Source organism: Oryctolagus cuniculus, chromosome 20, assembly GCF_051225735.1.
Source record: "Oryctolagus cuniculus isolate XC-2025 breed Fujian yellow rabbit chromosome 20, ASM5122573v1, whole genome shotgun sequence".
In the NCBI taxonomy this organism is placed as follows: Eukaryota; Metazoa; Chordata; class Mammalia; order Lagomorpha; family Leporidae; genus Oryctolagus; species Oryctolagus cuniculus.
The window spans coordinates 28,504,903-28,525,248 of NC_142886.1; the positions used below are offsets into that span (position 1 = coordinate 28,504,903).

General features: G+C 46.1%; 1 protein-coding gene across 38 annotated transcripts in view; it reads left to right on the plus strand.

Moving 5' to 3' along the window:
* The window catches only part of NRXN3 (neurexin 3), a 1,793,247-nt gene that overhangs the window by 105,272 nt on the left and 1,667,629 nt on the right, over positions 1–20,346 (plus strand). For 28 of the 38 annotated variants that reach the window (XM_089322450.1, XM_070065303.2, XM_089322455.1 and 25 more), the window contains one exon: positions 1,663–1,680. The exons of the other annotated variants lie outside the window; for them this stretch is intronic. In XM_089322450.1, the coding sequence (XP_089178576.1) occupies positions 1,663–1,680 (18 nt within the window). The remainder of the gene's footprint in view (positions 1–1,662; positions 1,681–20,346) is intronic. 38 annotated transcript variants of the gene reach the window in all.

The following is a 20,346-nucleotide window of genomic DNA, read 5'->3' on the forward strand; positions in this document are numbered from 1 at the left end:
GAAGAGCATTACTCACTTTGTTCAAGGCATGCACTTAGAGGTGTAGAGGATAAATCATAACCCACTCATAGGATAGTTGGGAGATTCTCATGCAGAGTCCCCCTGGCTTCCAGGTACTCACTTGAGTCTACAAACTGGATTTGGGTACCCTATTCCCTTCAGGGACCTAGAATTTAGTTGAATGGACATTGAATTAGATTGGGTCCAAGAGATGGAGAATCTACTTGTAATCTCCCTCTCTGAACCAGCTATGTGAGCTTGGGCAAGACTCTCAATCTCTTTCATCCTCCATCCTCACAAAAAGAATTAAGCTAGTTAATTAATGTCTTTGACTATGCCAGATCCACCATTTAGTGATGCTACGTGAGTCACAGAGAGTTGTTGGGTGGAGTGTGGTTTTCTGAATCAGCCCCTTGTTCTTCCTCTGCTGCAATACATCCCTTGGGCTGGGTCTAAAAGTTTTGACAATGCCTTGGGTTTCCTTTGTTAGGCTTCTCCTGCAGGATTAATTTTAAAAAGTTGCTATTGTATGTTTTGCTAGGTATGGTGTGATATTTCATTATATGAATATAATGCATAATGTTCAAATGGAATTTCCATTTTATTAAAGTATTTTTTTGATGAATGTGTACTAATGACACATGGTTCGATGATCCAGAGGAGGTCAGAATCTCTGGACATGGGTGTTGATGGGGAGATGGAGATGCTGAGGCTTCTGATTTTTTTTGGTACATGTTGTATACTTGTGTATGCATTGGGGGTTCACGTTTCACCTCCCGTTGGATTCTACTTTGCATCCGGGTGTAGGAGGATAAGACTGTGCTGTTCGTGTAGATGATGGGAATGAGCCGGTGTTCATTTTTAGAAAGTTCATTGGCTTAATTCAAATGTCAGCCTTTCCAGAGTTGGATGTTTATTTGTAGCTGTCAAAAGTGATTTCAAATGGCAATTCATGTCATTAGCAATGGGGTGAAAAGCGAGGAGAAAAATTAAAGGGGGAAGCGAGTATCGCGAGTATCAGTTTGTAGGGCGAATGCTCTACTGATACAATCTTACGCAAAGGCACTGCTGTCTGTGATGAGGAGTGGTTACTGGGAATGCTGGGAGGGACTTGGGAATGTTTTGTGACCTTGTGTCCTTCTCCCTCTGTGGTAAATAATGCAGCAATGCTCGTTCCTAATTCATTTGTCTTTTTTCCTTTATTCCTCAGGATATGGTTTACTATGAATTTTTCTCTCTGCTGGGAAGCCTTGCTTGACTTCGTGTCCAGTGTTTGGTATCTGGAGAAAAGGAGGATTGGCTTGGGTGTTGGTGTGTGGAAATCAACCAGAATATTTTAACCAATATTCTTGCAGGATTCCAGTTTGCTTGGCTCTTTGCAGCCCAATCTGATTCCAGGATGGTGTCTTTCCGGACAGATGCAAAATGAAACTCTTCTAACATGCACAGTGGAAAGGGAGCTTGGTCCCTGAGCTTGCATGGGTGGTTCTGGGTGAAGGTAGAAGTAAGAGCTTTGAAACTGAGCCCCCTTGGGGCTTGCATGAGCTTGGACGTCATGCAAGGGCACACTGCATTGTGTGTGTGTGTGCTGCTAACTCTCTTCTTCCTTTTTCTCCCTCTCTTTCTCTTCTCCCATTCCCTCCCTTTGAAATGCTGCCACAGACGTCAGTCAAGGTCCAGGTGAGTCTTTGTGTTTGCACAGCTGCTGTGGGCATTTTCCCTCTGCTGGGTGGTGCATGGTTTGAATCCAAGTGAGAACCTTTCCCAGGGACAAATATCTAAGTGTCTTGCATTTTTGAAGAAGAAATGCCTTGAATTGACAGATTGGATTGGTTTTGAAAAACTTTTAAAACTGAAGGAATGTGATTCCCATACTTATACAATCATGTCCTTCTGATGAATATTTGTAAGTGAATCAAAGAAGTGGCAAATAAGCATGTTTTTGGAAAATATTTTAAAATGCATTCAATATGCATTTTAGTATGCATTAGATATGCATTTTCTAATTCATATTTTCTATGGCTTCTTGCAGTTGAAAATTCATGCTTTGCATGGGAACTGTGATGTGGGTGAAAGGTTTCTTTCTTTTTATCCTGAGAATTGTCTCTTCTTTCTCACGATTAAAATAACAGTATTTACTTTTCCTGGATATGTAAGTAATACATGCTCACTGTTAAAAAAAATGAATAAAGAAGAGGAATGGTATGAATGAATGGTTTTTCACAATGGGAGAACCATCCTGATGATATTGTACATTTCTCTTTTCAAAATTAGTATTTATCCAGAGTCCAAATTTTAGGCCATGTCTATTTTAGACACATAGGTGTGCATACACATATATGGAATCATATGAGATGTTGCAACCAAGTCAGATGATTTAAATGGCTTGGAGACTGTTCTACACTGGCTAAAACTTTAAGAGTAACTAGCTCCACTCAATAGGAAGGGGCATCATTTTGGGTATTTTTACATGTTTTTTTTTTTTATTTGGCCCAGCTAGCATTTAATTCTTACAGCATCAATATAAGATAGTAATTTTTATAATCATTTTAGTGTGCACAGTATTTAGGGCCCTAACTTAGGGTTAAGAAGTGCTGTCCACCATCATAGTTTGTTAATGGTTGCACTGAGATTTGCACTTAGGACCTTCTGATTCAAAAACTGATACACACTCTAGTGGAACAAAAGGGCCCCGAATCCTTAGGGACTGAAAATCTGGTAAGTATTTCCTAATGGGGCTATTAATTAGTTGTTTAGTTTTGCTTAGAGGTAATGTGGCATTTTCTTCACTGGCAGTCCTTTTTCCTTTTTTTTTTTTTTTTTTTTTTTTTACATATATCCTTTATTGTTCTTTAAATCTTATACAATTATTTAGAATTTATTTGAAAGGGTGACACAGAGAGATGGGTAGCCGGGAGGAAGGCAGAGGTAAATCTTCCATCTGCTGGTTCACTCCCCAATGCCTGTAACAACTGGGGCTGGGAAAGGCCAAAGCCAGGAAATTAGAACCCAACCTGGGCCTCCCACATGGGTAGCAGAGACCCAGATCTTGGGCCATCATGGCTGCCTCCCCTGGTTTACATTAGCAGGAATCGGAATCAGAAGCAAGGCTCGGTCTCTAACCCCGCAACCGCAGTGTGGAATGCACGCGTCTTAACCGCTGCATCACATGCTCACCTCCTTGTTGTTCTAGAAAATCCCAAATAATCAGCCATTAGGGTCCTTCTTATCACGTTCTACATGGGACGATACACAGTGCGAGAGAGCCACTCGGTTGTTGCTATATAACAGGGTTTCTGTGTCTCTTTTTCCTCCCTACCCACCCCTTTGAAAATAATTGATGTTGAACTAAGGCAGAAGACAGCTTCCTAGGAAGATAACGTTCAATGCATTCTATTTAATACTACATTAGTTCAATCACTCACTCAACAAATATTCACGTACCAGACATTACTCTAGACACTTGGGACAAAATAGTAAACAAAACGAAAATAACCTGTGCCCTCATGGGCATTTTATTCTAAACAGAGGCAGACAATGAACTGAAACACACACATGTGCACACACACACACACACCCACACACACATGGATACTTAGAAGTCCATGGAAGATGGGATTAAAAGAGGTGTATTTTGGTGCCAAAGTTTTTGAAATCCATGTAGAGTTTTTTCATGATACACATTTTCCTTGTGTGTGATGTGTCTGTGTGTGTGTGTAGTACTCACACACACATATATACACATGTACATATCACATATGAATGTATATGCACATTTATAATATTTTTGTGTATATTCCATACATATCATAGCAGGAGGTAGGTGACAAATGTTTTTTATTTTTTATTTATTTTTTTAAAGATCTATTTATTTGAAAGGCAGAGTAATGGGGATGGAGAGAGAGAGGGAGAGAGAGGGAGAGAGAGGGAGAGAGAGGGAGAGAGAGGGAGAGAGAGAGAGAGACCTTCTATCTGCTTATTCACTCCCCAGATGGTCAGAATGGCCCGACTCAGCCCTAGCTGAAGCAGGGAGCCAGGAAATCCATCCAGGTCTTCTATTCGGGTGTGGGCACCCAAACACTTGCACCATCTTCCACTGCTTTCTCAGGTACATTAGTTGGGGGCTGGATCAAAAGTGGTGTCTCTGGGACTCAAACTTGTGCTCATATGGGATGCTAGCCTTGCAGCTTGACCTGCTGTGCTGCAATGCTGGCCGTGAATGATGTGTTTTAGAGAAAAACTGGAGCAAGATGGAAGAGAAGTCCTTAGTTTACAGAGGGTGATGAGGGAAGATCTCCGGGAGGATATTTACTCCAAGAGGGAGTAAGCCCAACTCTTCATGTTTTGTTTTGCCAGTATGCCCTTTGGCTTACCTCGCCCTGCCTGCCCCCAGCTGACTCACAGAAGAGATGACCTGGAGTCACTGGCCATTGTGCATGGTGGGTGTGCCTCCCATGGGCTCTCCCAGCTGAGGCCATCAGCTTCCTGCATTCCTCCTGTTTGTCCTGTCCCCATGGGGCTGCCTTGGCCCAAAGGGCAACCTTTTGCCAATTCTCATAAAAGTACCATATTGGTCCTGGGAGAAATAGCAGGGTGGAACGAAAACGCAGTAGATGCCAAGGTCCTCTTGGTTCTAGTCAGAGAGTGGAGGTGCTCAGATAGCAGCGGCTGGGACGAGCCCCACGCAGCACCAGTCCAAGGCCATCATTTCATTTAATCTCAGTATCCCTTTGAGTCATGTGCCAATGCAGCAGCAGTGGAGGCCTGGGCAGGTTCAGCGATGTGCTGCGGTCACCCGGCTGCTTGGGAGCAGCTGCAAGAGAGGATGCAGCCGAGTTCCAAATCCTGTGTTCTTCCTTCTACCCTTGAAGTGGCCAAGGCACACTGCCAACCCTGTCACCCCACCACCCCCTTGCTTCTTGGTGTTTCTGAGCCAGAAGCAAATCTCTGGTTCTGACGCTTCCCTTGTGGCCCTGGCTGTGGCAGGAGGTGGCCCCAGCAGGCCCAGCCCCGGCTGAGGTCAGTGGGCAGCCTCCCGCCTCTCGCAGCCCCTGGCCAGGCAGTCCGGAGCCAGTGGTGTTGTGATTCCGCAGCAAGCAGCCTTCAGTGGTTCTCTGAGTTTTTTCTTTGCTTCCCCTCAGGAAGACAGATTGGGGATTTTACGAGCTAATGCAACTGTTTACCCAGGGGCCGCTGCAAGACTCTAAAGGGCCGATTGATTAATTGATGAATTTCCCAGGCCGAGGAGACTGAGTAGAAGTAACCCTTGTGTAAAATGCAGCCTGCAGAGGGGCCTGGTGGGTGGCACTGTCCCCAGGTACAGGACTCAGCGGGTCCTGGATACCCAGGGGGAAAGGGGCAGGTGCAGTTCTCTTGACTTCCACACGGGGAAGTCCTTGGGGAAGGAGGTTCTGCACAATAAAGGCAACTAGAAGCTTTGGTGAGGTGCTGAGCTGGTGGGGGGAGCTCAGCTCTGACACCTCCCCCGTGGAACTCTCCAGGTCCCCGCCCCTCAGGTAGGTGTTTCCAGCCCCGGAAAACTTCAGTCACTTGCCCATGGGGCCTCTTGCTAGCACCGACACCAGCATCTCACATCTGTGTGTCTCTGAAGCCTGCGTTCTTGCTTTTCTAACTCTGCCATTCCCACGGCGGTGCCATGCACCGGGGTTGAGTCCCAGTCTTGCCTGCATCTGCCTCTGCACGCTGAGAGGCACATAAGATAACCTCATAAGTTGTCATGGAACAGGCAGTGTGGCCAGCCGCACAGGGGACATGGAGAGTCTGTAGGGAGCTGAGACCTGTGGGAGCTCGGGGTGCCCTCTCCGAGGAAGTGCCACTCTTGCTTTTCAGAGGTGGAAAGTGAAGCCCAAAGGGCAGAAGTGACATCTTCAAGGCTGGGCCACCCTTTTGTGGTCTGAAAGGGACCCCATCAGCTGCCTTCTTCCACACTTCGGCCCACTGAGCTTTGTCGTGGGTCGCCCTTGGCTGTTCCCCAACCCTCAACGTGCTTCTGAATGTTCCAGAACCCTCTCCCATAAGGGCAGGAAGCCAGTAGGAGGAGAGGAAGGAGGGGAGGGAAGGTGGTAGAAGGTTTTAGGTGGCAGGCGACAGTGCAGGGGCCCATGGGTGTGAGACCCCCTCACCCTCCAGCACCCCATCCCGCCAGGAGGGACTCTTCCTGTGGCCCAATGACATCCTGTCCTCAGAAGGGATCATTTCTCGGGCTCTGCCTGCTGATTAGAGCTGGAATTTAAATGAATAACTGTGACCTTGTGGAAGTGCCCTAGTTATTCAGAGGCCTGGTGAAGAAATAGGCCTCTTGCTTCGGTCCGTCAGCGCGCTGGCAGGCGCTGGGGGAGGGGCTCCTGTCTGCCAGGTGCCCAGGAGGCCTCGTCTGCTCTTGCCGGAAGGATCTGACAGTCTTGGCTGGAGCCTCCCTCTGCCTGCCCTTGGCCTGTGCCCCTTTGGTCTAAGTCATCTCGGGGTTGTCGTGGGGGAGAGGATGTGACTGTCTGCCCTGAACCCTGTCCTGTCCCCAGGGAGTTGCTTACCCCAGCCTGCGGACGCCTTGCTGTTCTGAAACGGCCTGGCTTGGCTCTGTGGGCACAGAAGGGGCCATGGGGGCTCCACAGGGCACACAAAGCTGCCCGCAGTGTTGGCATCGCCCAGGAGCTTGTCGGGAAAACAAGGCTCAGGCCTCGCTCAGACCTGCTTAAGTCGGAGTGTGCACTTTGTCGAGAGCTCCAGGTACTGCACGCTAGCATCTGAGACAGGCTGTGGCAGGTTGTTCCCGGTGGCTCCTCCCTGTGGGGCCCACAGGGCCGTCTCTGCTGAGGAAGTCACAGCTCGCCTCACCTGGCGAGAGGTCAGCCTCATTGCCGGTGCTGGGCAGAGCTTAGAGTTTTCTGTGTCCTGTGGTTGGCAGGGGGAAGAGGAAGAACAAGATTAGGGAAGGGAAAGGGAATGAGCATTTAGTAACCACTTGGTCTGTGCCTGTGAGTGCTCAGGTGCTTTCTCTGTGAGTTTACACACTACCAGGCAAGTTAGCCTAGGATAGAGCAGGGGCCGGCCAGCTGTGGCTCAGGCTGCATCCAGCCCGCTGCCTGCTTCTTCTTCGTGGCCTGTGAGCGAAGTGTGGCTTTCCCCCTTTCATTCTTAAATGGTAGAAAACAGTTGAGAGCCTGCGCCGCGACTCAACAGACTAATCCTCCGCCTGCGGCGCCGGCACTCCAGGTTCTAGCCCCGGTCAGGGTGCCGGATTCTGTCCCGGTTGCCCCTCTTCCAGTCCATCTCTCTGCTGTGGCCCAGGAGTGCAGTGGAGGATGGCCCAAGTGCTTGGGCCCTGCACCCGCATGAGAGACCAGGAGAAGCACCTGGCTTCGGATCAGCGTGGTGCGCCGACCGCAGTGCGCTGGCCGCGGCAGCCATTGTGGGGTGAACCAAGTTTCTTTTAAAAGATTCATTTATTTATTTGAAAGAATTACACACAGAGAGGAGAGGCAGAGAGAGAGAGAGGTCTTCCATCTGCTGATTCGCTCCCCAATTGGCCGCAATGGCCAGAGCTGCACCGATCCAAAGCCAAGAGCCAGGAGCTTCTTCCAGTTCTCTCACACAGGTGCAGGGGACCAAGGACTTGGACCATCTTCCACTGCTTTCTCAGGCCATAGCAGAGAGCTGGATGGGGAGTGGAGCAGCCAGGACACGAACTGGTGCCCATATGGGATGCTGGCGCTGCAGACGGTAGCTTTACCCACTACGCCACAGAGGCGGCTCTAATATACAAGTGTTATCAAGTTTGGATCTGCATTGGTGAACAAGGTTCTTCTTGGAACATGGCTCACTCCTTCACACATTGTCTCTGGCTGCCTCTGTGTGGCAAAGGCAGAGTTGAGTAGATGGGCTGGAGGCAGGACAGCCCCCACAGCCTGAGGAGTCACCATCTGGCCCTCCCAGGGAAAAGTGCTTACCCCTGGGTCAGAGCACAGGCTGGAAGCCGCATGGCTAACGGGCTGCCTGGCCGTGGTCTGGCAACGTGACCTGTTCCAGTTACTTCATCTTTGTGGGGTCTGCCTTCTTCATCTGTGACACAGGGACAGTAGGAGCACCTGTCCCCGGGGGCTGTTTGGAAGCTCCTGAGCTCACGCATGCCAAGTCCTTTGAACTGCACCTGTGTAGAAAGCAATGCATAAAAATAGCCTTCATGAGCCTTCTCATCTGATGATTCCAACATGTTTCCACCTTACAGATAAAGTCCCATGTTCAGGTTTAACCCCTCCTTCACCTGGGTCTCAGTCTCCCTAATTGTCCCAGGAGCACTGGTGCTGTGCTGAACCTTTTCAAACACCGCTTTCCCCCCCTTGGCCCCCCTTCTCTTCCATCCATTCTGACTCTCAGGTTTACGGTGACAAGGTTCCTCAAGTACAGATCCAGCCATGGCTGTAACAGGGGGCAAAGAGGGCCCATGTTTATAGAGGACCTACTGTGTGCTAGACACCAAGTAGGTCAGAAGCAGGTATGGTAAGATTCCTGATTTAAAGTCACGTCTGGGATTTCTGGGTGATTCTGCCACTATTCTCAGGAACTGAAGGCCCTCATTAACTCTGATGAGACTATTTGACAGATCGTTTAGGGAACAGGGCCTAGTGAATGCCTCACCTCCCTTCCCAAAGACTAAACCCAGTAGTACTGTGAATGTATTTGGTCTTTGCTTTTCTAGTCTCTTGGACAATACTCCCACTTGCTTTTCTTTCATTACTTTATTAGAACAAAAAATGCTTGACACTCGCAAGTTTGTATTTTAAGCCACTCAAATGCTAAGTTTTGCACCTCTGTTTAATTCTTATGACATCCCCAGGAGGTAGATTTTGTCACTAGGCCCATTTCATGGATGAGCAAACTGACACACAGGGACAATAAGTAACCTCTGCTACCACCCACTTAAGTGTGGTTGGGCCCTGGTCTGTGTGGCCCTGGAAACATCTCACTGGGGGTTCCACCAGAGTGTGCATACCACAAATGTATAGAGCTGTTCACGGCTGGGTCCTCAGCCTGGAACAGTGCCAGTGCATTAGAGACACAGAATAAATACATAATGAATAGACAGTTTGGCCCACCACCCCATCCCATGAAGAAAGTCTGCTATTGCGATTCACATTGAGACAGATAATTGAGCACCTCCTTCTTCAGTGCCCACCTCGGGTTCAGCTCAGTGGGGTTTCGGGCTGCAGGGAAATTCACTTCTGCTGTGCATAACTGGACTGGAAGGGGCCCTCGGCTGGGCGAATGGTGCTTAGCTCCCAGCCAATTGCATGCCTGGGGCTGGGGAAGACCCCCTTGGCTCCCACTGCTGTTCTTGGTAAGTTTTCCTAAGGAGCTGCTTCCCAGCCTGCCTCCAGCTTTGGCCAACTCAAGGAAGCAGATCCCTGGGCCTTGGTGCCTTCCTAAGGCCCCTCTTCAAATTTTCTCCTTGACTGTCTTAGAAAGGCAGACCCACTGGGGTGCTGGCTATGTCACATTTCATTTCCAGTTCTGGAGAGCAAGGGCAGAGTTAGAGCTGGAAAAATCATTAGCAATCTCCTGTAGTCTCAGTGGGGTAGTACTGCCCTGTCTGTGACCCTGCCCATTGTGTGGGGGTGTTGGCTACTCTGATAAGGGCTATCGGTGGAATTCAGTGGGAGGGGGCTGTACGTGGGGAATGTGCTGAGATGTCGGGGAGCCTCATTCACAGATCTGTGCTGTTCGAAGTGTCGCTGGTGAGAACGCTGAGAAGCTGTTGGACCACTTCCCTGCTTGTACCGGAGGGGAAATTGAGGCTGTCGAACTTTGTCACTCAGTTAAGATGCACAGCTCATTTGGCAGACTCGGAAACCCTTGCTGCAGACCTGTCCAGAGGAGTCTAGCAGGCACGTGCACTAAGCTGCTGAATTTGCTGGGGTAGCCCCAGGAGGGGTGGGAGAAAGAGGCTGTGGCTCGGTGTTAGGGACGCTGGCTCTCTGTGTGCCAGCTGATCTCACTGTGACCATGCAGAGGAACCTGGGGACACCCCGGGCAGCTGGGCTGCTGGTGCTGCCACTCTGTTAGAGGACTGTGTTGGCCAGAGATCGGGGGTGAGGAAGAGGGTGGCTCCTCAGTGAGTCAGCTTCCTTCATGCTGACAGCCATGGCGCCCAGTGTTTGAGTCCCTACCCATGGGCTGTGGGTTCCAACCATTTTCACCCATTACGGTCACAGTGATTCTGAAAGGCTGTTTTACCCATGAAAGGCAGAGCCTTTAAAGGTGATTTTCAGATAAGGGGCAACCATTTTAGAGGAAGAGGCAAAGGAAAGTGAACTTGTTTAGGATCCCATAGGAAGAGGCAGGCAGAACTGGGATTTGAATCCAAGCTTTGGACCATTGAGAGCAGCTGTTTGTAAATTGTGGTAGCATCCAGATCATCTGGAAAGCTAACAGAGGAGGGCTAGGGGCTGGCTTTGTGGCTCCACGGGTTAAGCTGCTGTCTGTGATGCTACCAGCCCATATGGATGCTGATTCAATCCTGGCTGCTCCGTTTGCAATCCAGCTTCCTGCTAATGTACCTGGGACAGCAGTGGAAGATGGCTCAAGTACTTGGGCCCCTGCTACCCATGTTGGAGACCTGGATGAAGCTCCTGGCTTTGACTTGGCTCAACCAATAACAGTTGTGGTTGCTTGGGTAGTGAACCAGTGGATGGAAGATCTCTCTCTCTGTGTCACTCCCTCTTTCTCTAACTCTGCCTTTCAAATAAATCTAAAACAAAATGAAGGAGAATGAGGCTGGATAAGGTAAGATCGTTCTCCCTAGTGGGACACTGTTTTAATAAAAGTGAGCTTGGTGAGGAAGGGCCTTGAAAGCTTTGTTCTTGGTCACTATTTTATTACCCCATGCACATTAAGGGAAATGGGAAAGGTTGCTGGGGGGAGAAGTAGGATGGGACAAATGATTCCCCTTTGAGTTCTGATGGAGCTTAGGTCACAGGGCTAGTAGAGCCATGAGGATGATAGGTTATTATAGCTGGCTGTGTCTTTCTCCTCTGTCTCCATATCTCCCACCAAGGGATCTTGAAGGACAGGGAGGGTCTTACTGTTTGAGAACAGAGATTTATCCATGCCTTCAGGTCACACTGCACATTTTCATAAAATTTTTTTAGAATCAACATTTCATGTATGGAAGGGGCCCAAAAGATTGTCAAGGCTCTCTGTGCACCTAGTGTTTGAATCACTGCTCAAAGAGTTTATTCAGACTTGGCTTGAACCCCTCCAGCAATGAGAAACTCATTGCTCCTTTAGGCTTTCTATTCCAACAGCACTGACTGTTGGAAAGCTTTCTTATCCTGAGTTACTATAGCTTTCACCACCTGTATGGCTTCCAGCCCTCGAGACACACAGAATAGATCTAATTACACTCCCAGTGTAGGAAGACACAGCTTTTGTCTTTAAGGATTTTCTTTTCTAAAAGCTAAAGCATCTCCAGTTTCTTTGGGCATCCTCATAGAAGGGTTTAAATTCTTTCATCCAAGTAATTGTTCTCTGGAAAAATGACATTTCCCCCTGCATCGTTTCCAATGAAGGATGCTCACACAGCACAAAGTATTATGGACTTGATTGGGATTGGTACACTGGAGAGTGCTTCCATTGCTCCATTTACTTAGACTTTGTATCTATTAATGGCAGCACTAAACATCTTAGCTTTTTAAAATGGCAATATTATTGAAATTAAAGTCAATGAAAATCTTTGCTTTTTTTTCTTCTATTTTTTGTTTTCTCTGCTGCTAGGCTGTTGCTCTCTCCTTCTGAGCTTGCACAGTTGTTTATTTGACTTAATCACAGGATCATTCTTTGATCCTCTTAACTCCAGCACTGGAGTTTTCAAACCCAGCATACTAGGATCCATTTGGGTGTACTTCTTTCATCTAGCACATCGGTTACCTTTGCAGTCTTCATGTCGTTGATAAATGAAGGGCGATTTTAGAGAAGTTCATGACAGGTGAAGACGAGGGCTACCTCTCCTTGGGGACAACTCTTTTCTAAATGTCATTACTGCTGGTCTTACAGCCCTCAGAATGACAGGCGTGACTGCCTTCATCTCTCTGTCTTCCATGACATTCATGCATGAGAAATTCTCACTGCTCTTCCCCAGTCAAGAGGTAGAAGACTTTGGGGAAATGCTGCTGACATTCTTTGTTTTAACCTACAGTTAAGCCGTAAATGGGCTGTTGGTGGTTTATGGACATAACTGGAAGAAACAGTTTCTGCTCAGCTCATGCATCATGCTATAGGACCAAGTTGGTCTATAGGCAAGCGGTGAGTGGGCCAGTGCAGCTACATCCTACAAAAGCCTAGATGGTAAGGACTGAGTGTGGTGGCATCATGGAAGAGAAAAACCCAGAGGCTGGGGCCTGGGTGCCCCTATCTTGCAGGAGTAGTATCAGTTTTCTTCTCTGCTGTGTCCCCAAAACCATCATCATCATCATTAACCCGGCTACTTAGTTCTTTTTCACTACTGTCTATAACTTCTGGAAAAGCCAAAATCGGGTATGCAGCCAGTTGATCTTCCTGATGGTTAGCTCATGATATCTGCGAGAGTAGTTGAAACTAATCATCTATCATTATGGGTAATATTCTCAGGGTATTTGTTTGAACCCTTTGAAAAAATTGCAGTTTACAGGTCAAAACCAGTAGAGCATCAGCAGTTTCATATGATTCAATCCATTATGTTACTTGGAATCTTTAGAGATCATATGGAATCATAGAGACAAAGAATCTTAGCATCGGCAGGGATTTTCGATAGTTATCTTCTGAAACTCCACCAAACCTGCTTCTATTCATTTCTGACCCTTGAAACTTCCTTTATTCTACTTATCATTCATCCTAAATGTGCTTGTTCCTTTATCTTTCACGTGTCACTTTATATAGTTTAAGATTTTTTATTTTAATTTTGAAAGAGTTACAGAGAGAGGTAGAGACACACACACAGAGAGAAAAAGGTCTTCCATCTGTTGTTCACTCCCCCAAATAGTTGCAATGGCCAGAGCTGAGCCCATCTGAAGCCAGAAGCCAGGAGCTTCCTCCGGGTCTCCCACGTGAGTGGAGGGGCCCGAGGTCTTAGGCCATCTTCTGCTGCTTTCCCAGGCCATAACAGAGAGCTGTATCAGAAGTGGAGCAGCCAGGACTTGAACCAATGCCTATATGGGATGCTGGCACTTCAGGCTGGGGCTTTAATCCACTGTACCACGGTGCCAGCCCCAATTTATATTTTTTCTTAATATTTATTTTTATTTTGAAAGAGTTACAGAGAGAGGTAGAGACATACACACAGAGGACATATATCACTTTAAAAAGTTATTTTAGCTATTAATTTGAGAGGCAGAGAGTCAGGTGGGGAGGAAGAGTAGGGAGAGGGAAGGAGTAAGAGAGAGAGAGAGGGAGAGAGAGAGAGAGAGAGAGAGAGAGAAAGAAACATTCCCATCCACTGGTTTAACCATCCATTGACCAAAATGATATGGGCCACGCTGATCTGAACCTGGGGGCTGAGAACTCAATTCAGTTCTCCCACATGGGTGATAGGAACACAGTTGAGCCATCACCACCTGACTCTTCGCATCTGCATTAGCAGGAAGTTAGAGTAAGAATTTGGAGCTGGGAATCCTATCCAGTTACTCTGATTATGTATGTGGTGTCTTAACTAGAATCTCAACCACAGGCATTTTAAGCATTTCAAGCCTTTTAAAATGCTTGAAGGTTACCCTCATGCCTTAGCTCCCCTTGTTTAGGCTGCACAGAGCGTTTCTGTGTTTCTGTATGCTGACATCCTTTGGGGACCCCTTGTCATCCTGGTTACTCTCCTTTGGACTTGCCCCACATGGTAAATTCCCTCCTAACATACAGCAACATGCTTGGAACTCAACCCAAACACTACATATGGCACACTCAATGATGAGAAGAGGTAGGACTGCTGTACTGTTTTCATTTGGGAGAGTTGGGGTTTGAGGGTATGGGATTATTCTTAAGTGCCAGAATTTATATTTGTCTCCTAAAATTAAATTTCACTTCTGTCTCGTCTCATCGTTTTGGACTCTAAGATCTAACAAACTAGCTATTCCTCTCAGCTTTGGTTTGTTGCAACATCCAGAAAGCATGCCATGAATGCCCTCAGCCAAATCACTGATCGTAATGGGGAACAGACTAGGTTCTGCGGTAAGGTGTTTCAAAGACACTGAAGTCCATGGTCAGTGTCTAGCAGGTGCCTGGGGAAGGGCTGACCTGGACTCAGGTGGAGGTTTCCGTCAGTCTCTTCCCAAAGCAGTCTTGTCCCCAAGTCCTGCCATGTCCCCAGTGGCTTTTTCCTGCTTACTGAGGCCAGGGTCTTCAGCCTGCAAGTCCCTCTGCCTCTGTTTCCTCTGCATAGTCTGTTGCCCTATGGTCTCTCACACATTATGGTGTTAATGCCCGATCATACCTGTGTTTCACAGAGGAAGTTGCTTACTAACCCAGAGAAATGACTCAGGAAAGGAACAATTTTATGTTTTAGTAGAAATGCACATTAAGCTACTTCCATCTTTAAAATGCAAAGCTGAACGGGAGATTCTTTCCTCTCTTTGAAATTCTTGGTCACCATGTACAGACTCTGTCACTCAGGGTCTCTTCCATGTTGGGAGCCCCTCCCCTTCCACCTTCAGCACCTCCTTAGTTCTTGTAGAGACTTTGGGTGAAAGTTTCCATGACCTTCCAATTTTACATAATTACTCTTCTAAAAAGTCCTTGTGGCTTTGTAATGTCGGCACTTGGCACTTGCGGCAATTAGTGACATTTAATTTCTCTACTTCAGTATGGAAAAAAGAGATGATATATGTGGATTGTTCCCAGGGATAAAAGTTGCCCTGAAAGTGAATGAAATAAAAGTCTTGGCAGAGATAACTTTTTTTTTCTTTTTGCCTGTGACTGACTGCCTTCCTCCTTGAATTACTTTCCCTGATTACTCAGTCTGGTTGAAGGAAGCAAGGACAGATAGCTAGAACACCATCCAGAGTGAGTGGGAGAGCAGAGTTTGAGAGGGGCGTGGATTAGCTTAACGGACGGAAGCCTTCCCCTAGCTAGTTGCTGCACGTTGCATCTTCTTCTAAATGACTTCTATTCTCTGTATTAGTCATTCTAGTGACAGGCTTCATGATGGCCACAGCTGCTTACAAATGACTTTGCTTTCATAGTCATTTTCATTTTTTTCTGAGCTGCAAAAGCAGCCATCTCCATGGGGATTTTCCCAAAGGGTATAAAACAGTTTAGAGAGCCTTACGTAGATTGCATATATTTTACATATGATTTACAGTCTGTTCTAAGGCAATTTCATCTTTATGTCTTATCTCCTGGAGATCTTTTTTTTTTTTTTTCTTGTTCCTGGGTGTACCCTGAGAACCTCTGCACCATGGATGGACAGGCACAAGGAGGGTAAATGTAGCACAAGAGAGAACAGAGAAGAAGGGTTAGCAGGATGAGACATCTTTTTGGGATCCAAAGTGGTCCCTGGATCCAGCTAAGGTAGTATTTTTCCAGGATGTGACCTCAGGTAGGCCACACTTTAGTTTCTTTGCCATACTTTTAAAATAATTATTTTTAAAAAGGTTTTGTAGTTGCATAAGCATTCTACAATGGCTATTCTGCCTATCAGAGTCATCCAAGCCCATCTCCTGTTCCCTACCATTGGTGAACTTCTGTGGAGCTGACCTTTAAGTCATAGTTGGGGATCTCTTCAAATCCAGGGCATACAGAGACGTTGCTTTGGAAAGAGGTGGCCCCGTTGCTTTCCTGAGGCCCTGTTCCAGTGCATGCAGCTTGGGAACATCAGGCCCAGAAGAGATGTCCAAACCCAGCCAGGTTGTTGATTCTGGAACTGGTCATGTGGTGGGGAACATGGGGAGGCACTACTGAACTTCTGTGTCTGAGGTTGACCAGAAGGCCCATCTTCTTTGTAACCCCCTTTCTCATCACTCAAGTGGAAAACATAGACCCAGCTTAGATTCCATTTTCCTTTCTTGCTAGTTCTGTTCTTCTCCGTTGAGATTTTTTGAGCATTATTTTCGATAATTTATGTTGGAAAGCCATATAGATCCATTTTCTTTTTTTAAATGCAGATTTTCAAAAAATATTTTAATGTTGAATGTGCTTGAAAAAATTAACCTCCAAGATATTTCAATATCCTCCCACCCGACTCAGGCTAAGACTCAGTACTCCAGGCCATTTCCTTCAGGGCTTCGTTCACCTGCTGTGGTGACATTCTTCCATGAGGGGAGGCCAGAAGCCCCTAGGTTTGTCCTGACTCTTCTGAGAAACGCAGTCTTAGAGTGTTAAAGGCACACAAGACTTTTTTTTTTTTTTTGAGAGTCCTATTTCTCTTCAACTCATTACGCCTAAAACAAAACTCATTTCCCCCACTCCAAATCCATGCCCCACCCCAAGCAATCCTCCCAATTCCCATGGCGTCCCTGAGTCTCCCGTCCACCCCTGTCCTCATTCATCAGCAAAACCTGTTGAACCCTCTTCTTCCCTTTTCCTTCCTGTTGCCATGATCTCATTTATTCCCTTTGCCTGTGACTGATCTTTCTGCCTCCATCTCTTTCCCTCTAATCCATCCACTCCACACTATTGCCAAGGCAATCTTCCTCAACACCATTTCTTCTACGTCTTTCTGCCTGCCCATGAGCCTCAATCTGTTTGATCAGTTGCAAGATCAAGTCCATTTTCCTTAGCTTCGAAACATGAGTCCTCCATACTCTGATTCTTCGGATCATGTCTCACTTCTTCCTTTTATGACCCATTTGTGTGCCTACATCCATTTGTTTGCATTGCATGCTATTAGGAACCCAACATGTACCTGTTGGTGTTCTGGTTGTTTCTGAAAGGATGAACAGAAAAGCCCTTACAAACATTTTGTGGTCTTGGAAACTTGGTGGTGCCAACTAGGATGCCTCTGTCTAAATCCTGACCCACTTTCCAATGCCTGTTTCACATTTTTGTCCTGCAGAAACCTTTTCTGAGTGTCTAGGGCCCTCCTCATGGCTCTATCAGCTTCATTGTCTGAATTCATCCTTTGATATTTAGTATTTATCTATTTCTCATTTAGCAATCAGACACACTGAGCACCTGTTGTGCCAGGCACTGTAATGTGTATGTCCTCTCACAGCAGTGCATTTTTATAGCATACTAAAAACGACAACCACTGCCTTCCATACTCAGCCCTTTCTAGGTGCAGGGACAGCTTAACACATGTTTACTAAATCCTGAAAACAGTCCGTGAAGTAAGCATTATTAGTATCCAGATTTTAAGGTGGGGGCATCAAGGCAGAGATTCCTAGGGTCACACCATAGGAAGTAGCAGAGATGGGAATCAAATCTGGCCCTGAAATCCTTGATCTTCATCTTTCTGCTTCACTGTCAGGTACCATATGAATGTGACATTTTTTGTTTGTATATATATAAGCATATCCCTGCCCCCCCCCCCCCCCACATTCCCTTCCAGCTAAACGCTAAACTGTCAGAGGTTAGGGATGATGTCCAGTACTAGTATCCCCACTCCCTTATGCGTTATTTGCACATAGTAGGTAATTGAATTGTTTGCTTGGTAGATTATTATTGGATTATTGGATTTTTAGCAGCGAGTACTGTGCTTTGTGGCAGAAGGGGGAAGAACAGAATTTCAGAAAGTACTCAGACATTCTTGACCTCCTCGTTTCCAGTTCTCGCTGCAGGCTATGAGGATAGGCTTATACAAGACAACAGAGTAATGGGAAAACTCTGGGAAGGGGAATGAAGCCACAGTGTATGGTTACGTGACTCCTCGCCTCCGCGATCTGTTCCCATTGCTCTTAATCACGTCCCTTTTTGCTTTTGCTCTGCAAAGCCAAAGTTGTGGCACGAGGATCTCAGGTTTGCATTCCTGGCCCAATATTTCTATTTAAGATTTTTATAGTTCACGACTATGAGCATTTCACTTGAGTGCCAATACTGCAACTACATATGTAGCTTAATAAAACCTGATAAGTGTGTATTTGAATTTTAAAAACACAGGTAGAGGGTTATTTGCATTTTAAAAGGATTCGGCCCCTCACAAAAGGACCTACTGCAGGGTTCCATTAAATATCCAATTCCTGTTAGTACATTTATCATACAATTTAATTTCCCAAGATTTGATTTATATGCCTCTCTAGAGGGGGAGCTCTCAAGCTCCAGCGAACATGGAAATCACTTGGGTAACTGACTTAAAATTCAGATCTTGCCCCAACTCCTCTCCAAGATAGGTTTGGGGTAGGGCCCAGTATCGTAATTTTTAAAAAAATTTATTTATTTATTTACTTACTTTTTGAAAGGCAGAGTGACACATAGAGAGGGAGAGACAGAGAGAGAGGGATCTTCTACCCACTGGTTCACTACCCAAATGGCAGCAACGGCCAGGAATGGGCTAGGTTGAAGCTGGGGGCCAGGAACTATAACATGGTCTCCCACGTGGGTGTCAGGGACCCAAACATTTGGGCCATCATCTGTCATCTTAACCTGGTGTGCCACAGTGCCAGCCCCAGGATCTTCATTTTTAATGAGCATCCCCAGGTGTTGGCTCTGGTGAAATGCACTTTGGGAAGTGTGTAAAATGAGATCCAACTGCAGGGGTTTCTCCAGGGCTCAAAAGCACCTTTACTATTAAGTATCCTGCTTACTCTTCCTTTAGTAAATTAAAAAAATTTATTGGTATCAAATAAAAACTCTTCCATCTCTTTTCTTCTCATACTTAGCTGTAGCTGCCAATCATCTTTAATTTCAGGTGTAAAATGTTTGCTTTCATTTTTTTAACCCCTATTTTTCTCTTAGATGTCTCTTTCCATCTTTTCTATTCTCATTTGTTTATAAAATAAATTTGTAATTATTTGTGTTTTAAATTTATTTGAAAAGTAGAGACAGACAAATGTAGACAGATCTCTCATCTGATGGTTCACTCTCCAAATGCTTGCAAGAGCTGGAGCTGGGCCAGTCCAAAGCCATGAGCTGGAAACTCCATCCAGGTATTCCACATGAGTGGCAGGGTTGCAGAGATTTGAGCCATGACCTACTGCCTCCAAGGGTGTGCGTTAGCAGGAAGCAGGAATAGGGAGCAGAGCCAGGACTCAAACCTGCTGCTGTGATACGTGAAGTGGGCATCCCAAAAGGGCATCCTAACTGCTGCACCAAATGCCCTGCCCTTTGTTCTCATTTCTTAAAGCTCTTTCGAACAGTTGTCTACTAAATTCATTTGTTCCTGTTCCTCTTTCCACATACCCCACCCACGGGCGCTAGTGCACAAGTCCTGGCTGCTCCACTTCTGATCCAGCTCCCTGCTAATGTGTCTGTGAAGGCAGCAAAAGATGGCCCAGGTGCTTGGGCCTCTGCCACCCACATGGAAGACATGGGTGGAGTTCTGGGCTCTGGTCTTTGTCCTGGAGCCCTGGCCATTGTGGACATTTGGGGAATAGACTAAAGGATGGAAGATCTCTCTCTCTCTCTCTTCCTCCCCTTCTCTCCATGACTAATTCTGCCTTTCACATAAATAAGTAAATCTTTAAAGAATATATAAAGAATGGCTGTTTCTGAGGAGGTTTCTCTTACTAGGGCCCTTCTTTTTCTCCCTGTCCTCTCTACCGCCCCTCAAAATGACCAAAAATTAATTTTTCAAACCAAACAAATCACGAGAATGACTTGCTTTGGCGTCTTCTATTCTTCCTAGAATATTAATCCTAGTCCTAGAGCAATGAATGCCAAGACTGTGCATTTAAAATATGATTACATTTTAATGAAGTTTGTTTAAAAAATAGACTCTGTGACATTTCCGGCACATGTACCTATGTATTTAATATATCATTGATCTTCTAAAAGTCACTTGCTTGACCTATATTTTGGCTCTGATTACTTTTCTAAATCTCCAGTAATCTCTAAAAACATTTAGCAATTTCCATACTTTAGAGTTTTTTCTCCTTTGTTAATCTCCTATATCCCTGAATTTTGCTCCAAGTAAAGGTTCTCTGGGGTGATCTGGATTTTGTAAAATACCTCCAGTAATGACAGAGGCATTACAAGATCAAATAACTGGTGCGCTTGGTTGTGGGTTGGAAACTGTTTCTTTTCATATGTTTGTCTGAGCTTCCCTTGAAATAAGAAGCTTTTAATAGTCTCCCTTCCCGCCCTTAACAACAGAGCCAGAGATTCAGTTATTTGTTTATTGGGACTCTATGAACCTTTTTTAACTCATTCAGTGCTGGTGTAGTGCTGCCGAACAAGCATGGGGGTGATCTCTAGGAAGACACAGTGTAGAGA